General features: G+C 40.0%; 1 protein-coding gene across 1 annotated transcript; it reads left to right on the top strand.

Annotated features, from left to right (window-relative positions):
* The first annotated feature begins 4,691 nt into the window (after positions 1-4,691).
* Positions 4,692-15,478, top strand: LOC111326890 (allene oxide synthase-lipoxygenase protein). Its single transcript, XM_022930972.2, has 10 exons — positions 4,692-4,849; positions 9,205-9,300; positions 9,804-10,058; positions 10,264-10,547; positions 11,126-11,326; positions 11,515-11,778; positions 13,105-13,306; positions 13,523-13,737; positions 13,924-14,271; positions 15,010-15,478. Exons 2-10 carry the CDS (start codon positions 9,216-9,218, stop codon positions 15,187-15,189), a joined length of 2,034 nt encoding a protein of 677 aa, XP_022786707.2. The 5' UTR covers positions 4,692-4,849; positions 9,205-9,215; the 3' UTR covers positions 15,190-15,478.
* The last annotated feature ends 696 nt before the right edge of the window (positions 15,479-16,174 follow it).

Genomic DNA, 16,174 nt, shown 5'->3' with positions numbered 1-16,174 from the left:
CAATTGCGACGAAATAGCAAAAATTGACATTTTTAATTAACCTCGCTTCTTTTTCGTCCTTCTCTAGACGACCATTTGTGAGGTTTGACAGTTTCCTTCCAATTTAAACTGTGCCTTCGATAACTTTTCATGAAGCTTAATTGTGTCATTAAAAATAGATTTCGTCAACTAAGTGCATGGGCGCAATAAATAAAAACTGAAGAGCAAGGCGTGGTCCCTCAGGGTGCACAGCCAAGCGTTTCGTTTGGAGTATCTAATTTGGTAAAAGCCGTTGTCATGGCTACTTCTATGACCGATTCAGACCTGATTCTTTTTCGCCACATAGCTCTTTTGTCATCAAGTTCCAATTAACGAATGGTGCATTTAGTTGTAGCAAACATGACTTTAGGGACTTTAAGCAGTCAGGACGGCAACGCCACGGAAGACGTCCATTAAAAAATGAGTTTCTACTTTTAGTTAGAATTTCGAAAATGGCTGCATGTGTTTACCGTCTCATAGGGCGCCAGAACTCAAACTCAACATAACGCATAAAAGTAGCATTGAGTTCCAAATGTAAATTAAAATAACTTGCCGCCGCGGTTTAGCTTCACAGACTACGCAAATTTTGGTGATTTCACGTTGTTGTTTTGCAAAGGACGACTAAGAAATGTACAAAGTTTGAAAACGCACGTGCTGGGCTATTGTTCTGCAAATTAGATCTATTGTTTTTCCACTTTCTCGTTCCCGTAGCCGTCGTGGTTTGCTTAAAGTCCCTCTTATGTCTTCCGCCACGGCGTAATGAAGTTTTGCTTTTTCGCCCTAAATCGACAACCGGCGAAATTTAGAGGCGCAACGCTACATGGCCTTTTAAAAGTCCCAGTAATGAGAAATGTATTTTCTTATCTGAATACTGCGAAACAGCTTGAAAACCACCATTATTACGACACACGACATAGTCAAGGAGAAATCAACCCGAGCTGAAGAACACTCTCAGTTCGACGTAAAAACTTATTCATTTTCTTCAGACTAGCTCGCTCAATTCAGATACATACGCACAAACACCAACTCTCGATCTTTTGACTTCTTTCATTGCCCTCCCCTCCCTAGATGAAGCACATACTCTACCCGCCCATCGCCCCAGGGGCCCGTTTCCTGTTGTGTTTCCATTCATATGGGGGTTTCAAAAGTTTTAAAAATTATACATGTAAACTATTGGCTAAAAAAACAAATTGTACTGCTGTTAAGAGTGACAGACTCTGCTACGCTATGCATTAAAATTTTGATTTTAAAATACGGCTTCGGACCCGTGAAGTTACCGGGACTTTCGACTGAGAAACGGGCCCCAGGCTCAGTCACTATAGTCATAGTTGACCTGTAGGCAAACTTGACCTATTTCGGTAATGTGGTAATATCAAACAAGTTGAAATTGTAAATTGGCCACCGTACAGAGTTAAAAAGAGTTAAAAGAGTTAAAAAGTTTCCTCTCACGAAGGGCTAACGCTCGAAACGTCAGCTTTTTAACTCCTTACGGTGGCCAATTTACAATTTCAACTCAGTTGATACAACCAAATTACCTTGTTACCCCCACCGACGCAGCACCACAGTTTCTATAGAAACTTACTCCCTTTAACCTATTTCGCCTGCACTCGATCCGGAGCTGTTCTGTTGGTGTTGCGTCAAAACTAAACGAACTGGAAGAATTATGCCAGTGTTTCGATTGGATAAGACGTAAGTTCCAAGGGACCAAAAATGTCGATAATTCAGGTTTGTGCTTGAAAGAAATTGTTTTTCATTTCTGTTTTCCCCTCGTTAATAAGCGATTGTTCTAAGCTTTTCTATTGAAAAGCTTAAAAACGGCGAAATTTATTAATTGATTTACTCAATGCCACAATAATCTCACAGCCAGATCATTTATTCTTCTGACTTTTGAGCATGAGTTTCAAGTTTCTCAATCTAGTATCGTTATCGTCGAGAACTCTTTATTTTTCCAATCAAGAATTACTTTACCCATGATAATATATAAGAGAATGTTCGCTCTTTAGATGGGGACCAGTTTAGTCATTCCTGCCCTGTTCTTTGATTGCTACTGCTACAAAGGGCTACTTTGAGTTTGAAGTAATATTGTTTTGAAATAAAATGAAGAAAGGCTGATAGTTTCGAAAGAAACTGTTTGGGGCTGCGTCGGTGGGAGTAACGAAATAATTTGGATATATCAACAAAGTTTAAGTGGTAAATTGGCCACCGTAACGATTACAAACGCTGACGTTTCGAGAGTTAGCCCTTCGTTGAACACCAACATAGCGCTAACTCGCCGAAAACGCTTCAAAATGGCCCGAGACGCTAGGAATCAACAAAGAAAACAAAAAGGCAATAAGGTAAGTCCATTTTATTTCAAAACAAGACATTTTTTTCGCTTTTTTAAGGCAAACCGATAACATCCCATACAAACCTTTATAAATATAAAGCGTTGCGCAACACGGTAAGAGTCACTTCCGCTTTTCTGTAGTGAGCTTGGGCTGCCTGTGTTCAAACAAGATGTTAAGTGATCTTGCGCAACCCCCTGTAGATATTCTTCGGTCACGTCATGATATTCAGTGTTGTCTCTCGCGAAATATAAAGTAAAATAACATTTCTCAAACGGTCCAGAAAGCAGTAGGGATGAATAAGGTTGAAGAAGACGTAATTTTCTGCAAAAGAGCTCAGACAAACCCCAAGGCTACAGCAGTTCGCAAGGAGTGGCAATGAAATTTGATTAACCGTTTCTCCGTCCCCTCTATTACCCTCAGTCACGATTTCTCTGTCATTTGTTTTTCCTCGACAGCAATCACTTATCCCTTACTCCTTAATAACTCGAAAATATTTTGTCAGAGGATCTACGAAGAGGTATTCTATCGTTCCCAGACACCCACGAATTAATGACAACTAATTGTTTTCCTATTAAAAACAAAACCATTGCCGCCAATTGATTTTCGTTGTGATAAAGCTAAACGTTTATTACGGTGAACATGTTGATAGTGCTACTAATCATGAAGTCTGATCAAAGAGCTCATTTAGGTTTGTTAAACCTTCAAGCCCTAAGAGAGACCAGCATCTACATTGTCCTTACGGTTATACGGCTCAGTTGTTCGTTAACATATGAGACTAAATTTCGAAGCTTTAATTGTTTAATTGTTTAAACCATTCTCCTCGTTAACAAAGGAAGCAAAATATTGAAGAGTGTGGAAATAAGCATGCTGATCATGATATTTGAGTGTAAAGGGTTAAGCCGGCCACAGTCTATCAAATAAATATTTAGAATGGATTTAGTATGCCAGTGGATTGAAATTTCGAAGTGTTGGTAACAAAACGATTTGGACTAGGATCAACAAAAAAAACACGTATCCCAATTTCCTCTCCATTTACATGACAAACTATCGGAAGGGTTGCGTGAGTGGTTGGTTTCTGATCACTTGAGATTGTTTACCGAGCATTTGAGCCCTACAGATTCCGACACGACCGTCTTTCTTTAGTAGCAGCAGACTGCGGTAAACTGTACGTAAGGCCATCTGACGAAAGTATTTTATGTATCTCACAACAACTTCCTGAGTTACGAGCACGGCTAGATACGGTGAAAACAGACTGAATATCCAAAATGCTTGAACTTGTTATTAAAATTCTTCGTAATTTCATTTAGTACCAAGTGGATCAGCCTAAAACTATCTTTTAAAAAGCGTTTTCAGTAATTCACCACACAAATTTGACAAAATCGAAGAAGCTAATAGTAGGATTTAAGTTTTGAATATTTACGTGGATTTAACAGGACAAAATTATAACAATTTGGGAGAAACTGAGAATTAAGAAACACTCCGGCTGAGTAAAGTTAGGAACGGAACTCTTTCAATCTCTCCAAAGGAAATCAAAATCTGTGTTCAAAAAATTTCTTATAAACGATCCAGGCAATAAAAATATGTTAATATTTACATAACATGTTGATGATGAAGTACGTGACACTGATATTGACCTTCAAGCAAGCTCAGGGTTAAAACCTGAAAGCTGTGAAGAATTATTATTATCATGTAGTCGCGTCGAACGGAGGAGTTATCATCAAGTTGACACGTCGAGGATGAAAACATACCTGTGATGGAAGTACGTGACACCAATATTGACCTTCAACCAAGATTAGAGTTGAAACCTGAAGGCTGTGGAGAATTTTTATGATCAAGTTATCGCGTCGAACGGAAGTCATTGAACGGGAGCCTATCATGCGGACAAAAAAGATTTACGTAATTCCGAGATGTATGAATAAATCAAGAAGAAAGGCTTTATTTAGGTCAATGATGCCCTTGAGTGGGTAAGGTAACACCCAAGGACATAAACGTGCTTATTCGTACTTCGCTGTTGACAATGGGCATTGTTGAGCTCTGTTTCTTTGCGCAATTCAGAAGACTTCCGGCTTCCTCAACTGTTTGGAAGTAGTAATGACCACGCATTTGTTACAAAAACTGTCTTTTTGAATTATGATTTCTGTTGGTTTTTAATTATTCTTAGTAAAACTTTACGGATGAAATCAGGTGTGAAATAATAACCTCGAATACATGCTCTCGGATGTAAATAGCTACAACTTCCGATCAGTTTACGTATATAGGCTGCTGGAATTGGACAGCGGAATAATTGTGGCGGTTTTCTATACAATACTTTTGTTACTTGATCTTGGCAAATTCTTGAGAGGCAGCTAAGCGCTTTGAACCGTATTTCCGTTCGTGAGTTCACTTGTGACGCTATATATTAAGAGCCCGAGTCACTCACTTCCAACGTTCCACGCTTTCAACGCCAACCAGAGTTCCAATCCAAGCAAGCGCTACCAATTCTATCAAAAACTCCAAGATTTGAGGTAAAAAATAGCATTGAGATATTTTATATTTTGCCCTTATGGATAGGTAATGGTAAAAGAAATATCGTTGAATATCGAAATGCGATAGCTAAAACTTTTCTTGCAACCGACGTAAATGTTATTTCGTTTTCTTTGCATCTGTTTCATGCAGTTAGTTTACGTAATACATACGCTTCCCTTGACTCTTTTTGCCCCCAACTAACAATTTGAAAAAATATCAGAGATCAAGTGTTTGTCCTAGCCGTGCGTGCTTTTATCTATAGTTTGATCGTGACCGCGGGTGAGTTCAGACATCTTTGTTATTGACGTCTTTGTCGTTGTCGTTCCATTCGGCTTTCCGTCCGGAATTCGGAGGATAAAGGATTTCACCGATTGCAGTTTCGTTAGATAGCAGGGGAACTTTGCACCGTTAAGAGAATCTACGAGAAGGTCACTAGATGTAAAGACTCGCTTCATGGGCATTTTGGACGCTCCCTTTTCACTTGAGGCTAAATTAGCATGCAAATGGCAATTTATTCTTGGCATGCCAAACATGAAATGTTTTTTAATATAAATTAGGTATAACTACGAGTTTGCACAAACATAAGAGGTACTTTAAAAAAAATGATTGAAGAGTTTAAACAAACAGAGTTTTCAGAGCAAAATTCCGCGTCCATTGAGATCTTTGAGACAAAATGGTCGCAAAGATAATTACAATTGTCACCATTCCTGTATTAATTCATCAGTTGGGTTGTTTTCATTGCAATTGTGGCGAAATAGCAAAAATTGACATTTTTCATTAACCTCACTTCTTTTTCGTCCTTCTCTAGACGACCATTTGTGAGGTTTGACAGTATCCTTCCAATTTAAACTGTGCCTTCGATAACTTTTGCTGAAGCTTAATTGTGTCATTAAAAATAGATTCCGTCAACTAAGTGCATGGGCGTAATAAATAAAAACTGAAGAGCAAGGCGTGGTCCCTCAGGGTGCACAGCCGAGCGTTTCCTCTGTAGTATCTGATTTGGTAAAAGCCGTTGTCATGGCTACTTCTATGACCGATTCAGACCTGATTCTTTTTCGCCACATAGCTCTTTTGTCATCAAGTTCCAATTAACGAATGGTGCATTTAGTTGTAGCAAACATGACTTTAGGGACTTTAAGCAGTCAGGACGGCAACGCCACGGAAGACGTCCATTAAAAAATGAGTTTCTACTTTTAGTTAGAATTTCAAAAATGGCTGCATGTGTTTACCGTCTCATAGGGCGCCAGACCTCAAACTCAACATAACGCATAAAAGGAGCGTTGAGTTCCAAATTTAAATTAAAATAACTTGCCGCCGCGGTTTAGCTTCACAGACGACGCAAATTTTGGTGATTTCACGTTGTTGTTTTGCAAAGGACGGCTAAGAAATGTACAAAGTTTGAAAACGCACGTGCAGGGCTATTGTTCTGCCAATTAGATCTATTGTTTTTCCACTTTCTCATTCCCGTAGCCGTCGTGGTTTGCTATAAGGTTCTTTTATGTTTTCCGCCAAGCGTAATGAAGTTTTGCTTTTTCGCCCTAAATCGACAACCGGTGAAATTTAGAGGCGCAACGCCAAATGGCCTTTTAAAAGTCCCAGTTATGAGAAATGTATTTTCTTATCTGAATACTGCGAAAAAGCCTGACACCCACCATTATTACGACACACGACATAGTCAGGGAGAAATCAACCCGAGCTGAGGATCACTCTGAGTTTGACGTAAGAACTCAATCATTTTCTTCAGATTAGCTCGCTCATTTCAGATACATACGCACAAACACCAACTCTCGATCTCTTGACTTCTTTCCTTGCCCTCCCCTCCCTAGATGAAGCACATACTCTACCCGCCCATCGCCCCAGGGGCCCGTTTCCTCTTCTGTTTCCATTCAGATGGGGGTTTCAAAAGTTTTAAAAATTATACATGTAAACTATTGGCTAAAGAAACAAATTGTACTGCTGGTAAGGGTGACAGACTCTGCTACGCTATGCTTTAAAATTTTGATTTTAAAATACGGCTTCGGACCCGTGAAGTTACCGGGACTTTCGACTGAGAAACGGGCCCCAGGCTCACTAAGTCACTATAGTCATAATTGACCTGTTGGCAAACTTGACCTATTTCGGTAATGTGGTAATATCAAACAAGTTGAAATTGTAAATTGGCCACCGTACAGAGTTAAAAAGAGTTAAAAATTTCGCTCTGACGAAGGGCTAACGCTCGAAACGTCAGCTTTTTAACTCCTTACGGTGGCCAATTTACAATTTCAACTCAGTTGATATAACCAAATTACCTTGTTACCCCCACCGACGCAGCACCATAGTTTCTACAGAAACTTACTCCCTTTAACCTATTTCGCTTGCACTTGATCCGGAGCTGTTCTGTTGGTGTTGCGTCAAAACTAAACGAACTGGAAGAATTATGCCAGTGTTTCGATTGGATAAGACGTAAGTTCCAAGCGACCAAAAATGTCGATAATTCAGGTTTGTGCTTAATTGAAAGAAACTGTTTTTCATTTCTGTTTTCCCCTCGGTAATAAGCGATTGTTCTAAGCTTTTCTATTGAAAAGCTTAAAAACGGCGAAATTTATTAATTGATTTACTCAATGCCACAATAATCTCACAGCCAGATCATTTATTCTTTTGACTTTTGAGCATGAGTTTCAAGTTTCTCAATCAAGTATCGTTATCGTCGAGAACTCTTTATTTTTCCAATCAAGAATTACTTTACCCATGACAATATATAAGAGAATGTTCACTCTTTAGATGGGGACCAGTTTAGTCATGCGTGCCCTGTTCTTTGATTGCTACTGCTACAAAGGGCTACTTGAGTTTGAAGTAATATTTTCCAAATTAAGTTGTCAGTTATTTGGGTATTTCCTCTTAAGTGCACGCCCAGGACGCATAAACACAACGTTATGAAAATTGGGCGTCTAATTTTAAGGGTGCTCTGGTTGTGTACTGAATTTAAAACTGCTCGTAACAAATCTTATCTAGGTTAATGCTCCTCGACTTTACTATGCCATGCATGCTCAGAAAGGAAAAAGATTAACATATGACGCTGAAAAACGTTCGAGTTCAAAAACATTCAGGATGGTTTTTAAAAATATTCAAATTTAAACCCGTATCCCTGCTGCAAACGTAATGTCAAAATGATGTTTTTCAAGTAAACCGTTTGAAGTTTTTTTAAAGTAGACAGGGAACACAATGATAGCAACATTTTTTCCTTTATATCTACCAAAAATTAATCGTATGTCTCCTCGTAAAATCAAAGATTTATATAACTTGTGTTTTCAGAAGTTGTATATATTGTTTCCGTCACCGTGCGACCTAGGCAATTTCTACAACCTCTGAAAAAATGTGTGATATTGATTTTTATTACACGACTCGGGCAGTCAGAGGGCCAATAACTAAAATCAACCAGTCAAAATGCTCTATTGCCGGTCAATATTCTCTCAGTATTGGACCGGGCACTGTCTCGAATGGTCCCGAATGATACCGCACTTGTGTCCCTTTGAACTTCAGTCGTATGATAAATCTCTTATTAACCAAGCTTGCTCGGGACCGTACCGAAAGAATATCGGCCCTCGGTCTTTTTTGTACGGACCTCGCTGCGCTCGGCGGTACTGTCAAGACCTCGGGCCGATATTCTCCCAGTACGGCCCTCGCGCTTGGTTACTAAGATATATATAATTTTGATCTGCCCCACGGGCTTACTGCAACAATAATATTGGTTTTGGAACTGATCATGGGGGCATGATACCTTAAACCCATGGTTAAATATTCAAACAGCTCTTTGCTAAAAGAAAACATAAGCAAAAACAGTTGCTGATCTTTAGAAGTAAGGCTTCGTTTTAGGATAGTGTGGAGTTGTACCAACACTTTCTAAAACCAATCAGATATAGGTTTTAGTGTTTCGATAAAGAACAGATTACTAATTAGCTTTCTCAGTTGTCTCAAATATCTTGTGAATATTGCCGTTTAACGATGCATTTAAAAGTGTACACACTTAACTGTTTATAAAAATAGAAAAGAAATAAGGTTAAGTAAAAAATATTTTTAAAAGGAAAACCATCAAATCATACAATCCTCTCGGTGATGTATGAAATTATAGCATCGATAGAAGGTTTTGTTAAAGTCAACAATTTACATCAAAAAAAATAATTTGATATGGATCGACACATGAACAAGTTTACATGAATGGTTCGCAGTCCGTGAGTTGTGGATCTGAAAAAGCAACAACTCAGCTTTCTCTTCCTATCGTCCCTCAAAAGGATTTGCATTAATGGAGACTCGTATGTAGATTAATCAGGTATTTTTGAGACAAATATTTCATGAATTTTGTTTCTGTCAATTTCAGGAGACGAAAAGATGACGTCAGAATATGTAATCACCGTCATAACGGGAAACCGCAAGGGGGCTGGAACGGATGCATCAGTGTCTCTTATAATCAAAGGTAACTCACCCTAACACCTTGCTCTCGTCTGGTTTCTATATCGAAACAAATCACCAAACAAAACTTATGGATCCTTTCGATCTGGGTGTTTAGCATTTACGTGAAAAATCCCAAATTTCGAGGCGTCGAGTCCATCTAGAAAAATGCACCCCTGGTGAGATGTTCCACTCAGATTCTCAGCACCATTTTTATTTTAACATATTTTTCTAGGTTTTCAACCTTTTTCCTTCCGCTGCGGAGTCAGTTTCAGAAATGAAATGTTCATGCTTGAGATTTCCGTAGAAGTTCGTGTATTTGATAAATACCCTAGACCTTCAACTTGCATACCTCGTTGGAGCGTTTGCCACAGTGGAAGCTGACAAATGGAGGCAATAATTTATTTGTTCATGACCTAAAAAATTCTTTTTAATTGTGTCAAACTGAGCGGTGGGGAACATTTGAGTAATGAATGACCCTAATATACACTTAAGACCTCACACAGTGCCTGTAAAATCACATCTCAGGTAGTAACGGCGAAACAAACCCTCTTTCCTTGGACAAATGGTTCCATAATGACTTCGAAGCCGGACAGAAGGACGACTACCACATAACCGCCAAAGATGTTGGTGAGCTTTTAATGATCACTCTCAAAAATGGTGGCGGCTGGTACAAAAGTGATTGGTTCGTCAACCGAGTGACCATCAAAACTAAGAATGTCACCTATGATTTTCCCTGCAATCGTTGGGTAGAGAGTGAGGTCACTTTCTTCGAAGGAAAAGGTAAGATAGCCATAATTTGGTCTCTCTCGCAAGTTTCTTTGCTAAACATCGGGTCAAATATGCGCACAGGGACGGATCCAGGATTTTTTCGAGGAGTAACTCCCCTGGCGCAAGGTTCCGGCCTCTATACAAGAAATCCGCATAGTCGCCTTATTTCTGCGTGAATGGCCCTGAAAGCCTAAAGTATGCGTATCTATTTTTTTAGCTAAACTACCAACGGACGAGCAACATCCAGCAATGAAAAGTCGACGTGAGGCTGAGCTTAAGGAGAGGAGGGCATTGTATGAGTGGGGTCACGATGAGGTCTATGAGGATCTGCCAGGCTACGTGAAAGCATCTGGAGTCGAGAATCTTCCTAAGGACGTGCAATTTACCGAGGAAGCCGCCTATGACCTCCATCGAGCTAGAAAAAATGCTCTCATCAATTTGGGTCTTGTGCACTTGTTGAATATTTTTGACCAGTGGGACGACTTTGATGACTACCGCAAGGTTTGCTGATTGACACTTTCGATTTTTAGAGACATATTTTTTAGTCCTGAGATGGTTCGGTCGATTCCATCAAAGTATTGCAAGATAATGATTTCCATGATCGATATTTCTTTTTGTATGAATCAGCTAATTGAATCGGGGGATTCTACGGGCTCATCATAAGGTCTATCCTTGATATTGAGAGAGGGGAACATTGAGTAAGAAAACAAGATGCTGTTTAGGAAAGGTAATTACTTTCCCTGGGAGGGGATGGGGGAAGTTTTTGTTGTGTTACGATACAATTTTCCTATGATCCTCCTCATTCGTGGTTAATTTTCCATCCATTTTCTTTAGTTTCCTTTTATCTCTGCTGGTGACGACTGATTCCTCTCCGTCCCCCCTGAAAACCATGTGATCCTCTCAAAATCCTTCCCCCACCCTCTTTCTGAAGGTAAATGATAATTGTCCCCTTAAGTCTGTTTATCGTTTACGGGAGGTGGTCATGTGGCCTAGTGACACTTTAACCCATTATGCCTAATGATTTCATATTGGTGCGATAGTCTGATGAATTTTTAAAAATTCTACATTTACTTTATTAGGCCTTTACCGGCTTTGTTGGAGACGTTCCAGTAGCTGCAGACTACTGGAATGAAGACCGCTTCTGTGGATTCCAGTTTCTCAATGGCTGTAATCCTGACTCACTCATGAGGTGCACAAAGCTCCCATCCCACTTTCCTGTCACACAAGAGTTGGTTGGTAACCTGTTAGACAGTGGGGACACTTTGGAGAAAGCCATGGCGGTAAATAAATCCTTTTCAAAAAAATTGGCACATGCAAGTAATATCAGTATTCGATCGTGGACAAGCGGTTGACGTTTATGCAGGTTTTTTTTCCTTTGAATGCCCTAAAAAACTAACAAATTCACGAGATTAGCTCAGCTTATTGTCTTATGCCAGTATTAAGAACGATTGTTGGTGTCATCACTTAGGATGGCCGTATTTACATGGTGGATTATAAGATCTTGGAGGACATCCCGCACTACGGGCAGGACCGACCCGATCTAGAAAGGAGATACATGTGCGCAAGCCTGGGCCTCTTTTACGTGAAAGGTAACGGAGACCTGGTACCAATAGCAGTTCAGTTTCATCAGGAACCACACGATGAAAACCCTATATGGACCCCAAACGATTCCGAGATGGACTGGACCTGTGCCAAACTGTGGTTGCGCAACTCTGACACTCAATTTCATCAGGTAAGAGACTGCATGAACATGGAGAATCTATAGAGATCTCGTGTTGTTACTCAAATCATTTTAATATCTATCTTTTCCATTTTTGCACTCCCTGTAATAGTCAATTCTAACTGTCGTTGACGTTTTCATTTTCATTGTGTGCCAGTTAAAAACTAATACTCGCTCTATCTGAGGTAGCGTAAACCCCAGTCTGCGTGTAGAATATTGTCCCGAAGGAGATCTATAAAGAGAAATTAAAATGTTTTCAGCATTACCGGTTGTTTCCTTAAATAAAATGAGATGTATAGAAAATATTTTATTAATGGATTCAAGAGGAAACGGAGAACAGGCTCGAGAAAAGGCTTGGAATTTTAGCTTTGACTATTGTAATAATGCGTATGAATATAAAATTTAAATCCATTCCTTGGAAAATTTTGCGCGAGAGATTGGCGCGGCTGGCCGAAGTTGATCCATTTCGGCATGCTCGACTTTTGACCGTCTTGTTCCACGGACTGCTCGTAAAGAACGTCAAAAATGAACTCTCCTTATTATCAAGACGGTAAAGAATACGCCTATACGCAGAATTAACACATGGTAAACACCGTAGCGTACACTATTGAGTTATGGATGCACGCGAGAGGTTGCTAAGCACGAAAGAAACGTAAGAGTCACGCGAGGCGATCGCCGAGAACGACTCTAGCTTATTGAGTGTTTAACAGACCTCCCAAGTGCATTCATAACTCAATAGTGTACACTGTGGCGTTTACCATCTGTTTTATAACATAACATGGATCCATTGTAGCAAAAGAGTTTCTTTTATTTAACAAATCTTACGTGACCAGAAAAAAACAAGCGCGCGCGGGAAAACTAGTCTACATTTGCTCACGTCAGCAGCGTACACCCATGGGTAGATGGTGGACGCTGAATAGACCAATCAGAGCGCGTGCTTTACTTTGGTAATGTTATAATAGGTTTTATTAAAAACTAGATCATTGGATAATGCAATTCAAGACTTTGTATTGGCTTAGCCATTATGGTATATCAGCCAATATACCATAATCTACAAATATGGTAAGCGTATGTGTCAGCTTAAAATTAAAAGGGAGCTAAAAATTTAATAATTTAATTTAACGTTTTTAATAAAACAATTATTCCACTCGCGCTTGTTGGATATAAGATGATTATAGCCAACTCTGCGCTACGCGCCTCGTTGGCTATCTATCATCTCATATCCAACGCGCGCTCGTGAAATAATTGTTAATTATTCTGAGCCACGAGTGCGATGCCTAAAAAATTGCAGTTTTTTTTTACAAAACATTTCGTGTCATTTGTGTCTGTGTTATTCAGATGGTCACCCATCTTCTCCGTACCCATCTCTTCATGGAACCCATTGCCGTTGCCAGTTACAGACAGTTACCCACAATCCACCCCGTTTGGAAATTGTTGGCCCCTCACATCCGAGGAGTTCTGGCCATCAACACTCTTGGCAGAGATGTCCTGATAGCGGAAGGAGGAGTAGCCGATAATACTTTGACCGTCGGTGGAGGAGGTAAAAGGATATCTATTAGGATCGATCTTTTTTCCGGGAAGTCAAATAAACAAGTGTCCCGTATAAATTGCTCCCTTACAAAATCAAGATATATGCCACAATTTTGCGTTTTATTTACACTGGTTCTGCAAAAGACAGGTGGCTTTTAGAGAAAAATTATCGAATCGACAGGGCGAGTCTTCGTGCTTAACACAAGTGTCCTAATTCTTTTACTAGGGCATGTCACCCTGATGAAGAAATTCTACAAGAGCAGCAGTACCTGGCCCTCGTACATCCTACCACAAGTACTAAAGGACAGAGGAGTGGATGATCCTAAAAAACTGCCCAACTTCCACTACCGCGAAGACTCCTTAAAACTCTGGGCAGCCATTGCAGCCTTCGTCAAGGAGATTCTGTCTGGCTATTATCACTCCGATGGTGAAGTGCAGAAGGTAATCATAGTTGAGAAAACCAAAATTACCTTGTTACTCCCATCGACGCAGCATAACAGTTTCTTTAGGAACGTACCCCCTTTTATTCATATTGTTATGTTACTCTGGTTATGTTTTCTTCCTTTCGCAATCTGTCTTGTTGTTCGTGCAAATACTTCAAAACTCAACGTATCATTGTTTTTACAGGACTACGAGCTCCAGAACTGGGTCAAGGATCTGCATGACAATGGCTATCCAAATAAAGCAGGCCATACAAACCATGGTGCTCCAACATCCTTAACCAGTTGTGTCCAGCTGTACGAATTCTTGACCTCCATCATCTTCACCTGCGCCTGCCAACATGCAGCAGTTAACTTCTCCCAGATGGATGTATACGGTTTCCCGCCAAATTCTCCAGCACTCATGCGTCAGCCACCACCGACCAAGAAAGGGGTTGTGGGACAAGCAGATCTCATGAAATGCCTAGCCACTAAGCACCAGTCTTCCCTCACAATCGCGACGGTGTATGACTTGACCCGTATCTTTAATGACGAGGTACAGTAATGCATAACTTCGCTGTGATGTCTTCGGCTGTACCAGTTGAGAGTTGCTAGAGCGTTAACCCTTCTTCATTCGCTCTCAAAAAAGGCTAATGTTCGAAACGTTAGCTTTAGAAACTCTTTATGGTGACCAATTCACATTATTATACACTAGACTTACTATGAAAGTTCTGATCGATCGACTGCATTCGTATACAATAGCGTGTGAAGTTGACGTGTTAACCCAATATCTGCAGCAGATATCGAGTTATCATGTCGAGTTCAAAGTATACCTAGTCTCCAAGCCCCTCGTCCATGTAGTGTTCTCAAACTTTTGCAAACTCAAAGATATATCAAACTTCGTGTTATCAGTAGATAACTCAGACCTCGGCATTTGATAGTTGAAGATCATCATGCTTAACCTCATCCAATAAATGCTTATTATTAACTCAGTTGATAAACCAAATTATCTTGTGATACATGCCCCCTCCAACCGACACAGCACTACAGTTTCTTTAGAAACTTACCCTCTTTATTCTTGTACCAGTTGAGGTCGTCTCTACAAGTTGACGTAGGCTTAGTGTAAACGGGACACATTTCGAAAAGCAGGCGATCGATACGCACACGTGCTTCACCTGCAAATGATGTAAAACCATCAGTTCCCAGGTGATTTTATCATCGCAGCATGATACATTTTTTTCGAACGTAGATCGTACTATTTTAACACCACCTATAATCTTTTTGCCCTTGACAGAAATTCATTGGTGACTACCCTGAAGAGCTATTCATTGACGAGCCTGCTAAAGCCGCCATTGCAACATTCCAGAGGAAACTGAAGGGCATATCCGCTGAAATTAAGGAGCGAAACGCAAAACTTCGTGTCCCGTACCCATACCTTTTGCCAGAGCGTATTCCAAATAGTATTGCCATCTGAGCTCGGAAAGGAAGAGAAAACAGCTCCTCTCAGTTTTCCTCATGATAAGACGTTGGGGAGGGTTGTTAATATTTTTACCGTTGTGTAGTGTGAAATTTTAGCTTTATAGAGAAGTTTCTGTGTAAACATAAACTGTACTGGTGTACTCCAGTAATATCATGGACGATAACTTCAGTACGACAAAACTCTATTTACAGACTGAATATTGCAAAAGTCGCATACACAGAAAACATAAAAGTTGCATTTACAACAACTGAAAATAGAAATAAAAAACTGTTCGTGTAGCAAATCCGTTCTGCATGAGTTTGCTTTTGGCTCGTTATTCAATTTTGCACGCGTTCTCTTCTCTGTCATTAGGAAATCCCTTGTGTGTAACATTCAGCGCTAAAAAACCCCAGCGCTCAAACCCCAACGATTAGTATGCCACCCCTGTCAATTCGGTCGCAAATTTTTTTAGCAGAAAATTTTACAGCAATTTTCGCGTTCTTTCCTTTTAAGCTCTTTCTCAAAGACCGACATCTGTTCAAAGGGAAATATTTGATTTTACTCTCGCCTGTCGCACTCAGATGATTAACCAACCCACTGAAAATTCTCCTCAGCAAAGGGATCGGGCAAACAGAATTTCACTGCAGATACCCAGCTCCTCCAATCCTTCAAATAAAAAGTCAACGGGTATACCACTACATGAAATTCAGTGTGGAGTTGTTGGCGATGGTGTTATTTGCTCTCACTGGCTGTTGTGGGTACTCTCCCTCTGGTTTTGCGACACTTTTTGAGAGTGTTCTGCTTGTCTTTGATGCTGTATTCCACAATCCTTTGGACATACACATTCACCTCATAGGGACGAACGATAAACACGATAGCAGTACTAGAAAGAGTTAGAGTATATATTCATTAGACTTAGAAAACAATAGCGGTTCTTTATGTCAACAAAATTGAATAAAAGGATTGGACTGGAACACCATTCACTGAGATACTACAACCA

Source organism: Stylophora pistillata, chromosome 3 (assembly GCF_964205215.1).
Source record: "Stylophora pistillata chromosome 3, jaStyPist1.2, whole genome shotgun sequence".
NCBI classification, from domain to species: Eukaryota; Metazoa; Cnidaria; class Anthozoa; order Scleractinia; family Pocilloporidae; genus Stylophora; species Stylophora pistillata.
The sequence above is the reverse complement of the archived record's forward strand: the minus strand, read 5'-3'. Positions and strand labels throughout refer to the sequence as shown.

Bases quoted from the DNA above. Each gene is read 5' to 3' on its own strand.
- LOC111326890 (XM_022930972.2), top strand. From the start codon at position 9,216: ATGACGTCAGAATATGTAATCACCGTCATAACGGGAAACCGCAAGGGG. The intron at 9,301-9,803 runs GTAACTCACCCT...ATCACATCTCAG, and splicing joins AGTGTCTCTTATAATCAAAG to GTAGTAACGGCGAAACAAAC. The intron at 13,307-13,522 runs GTAAAAGGATAT...TTCTTTTACTAG, and splicing joins TTTGACCGTCGGTGGAGGAG to GGCATGTCACCCTGATGAAG.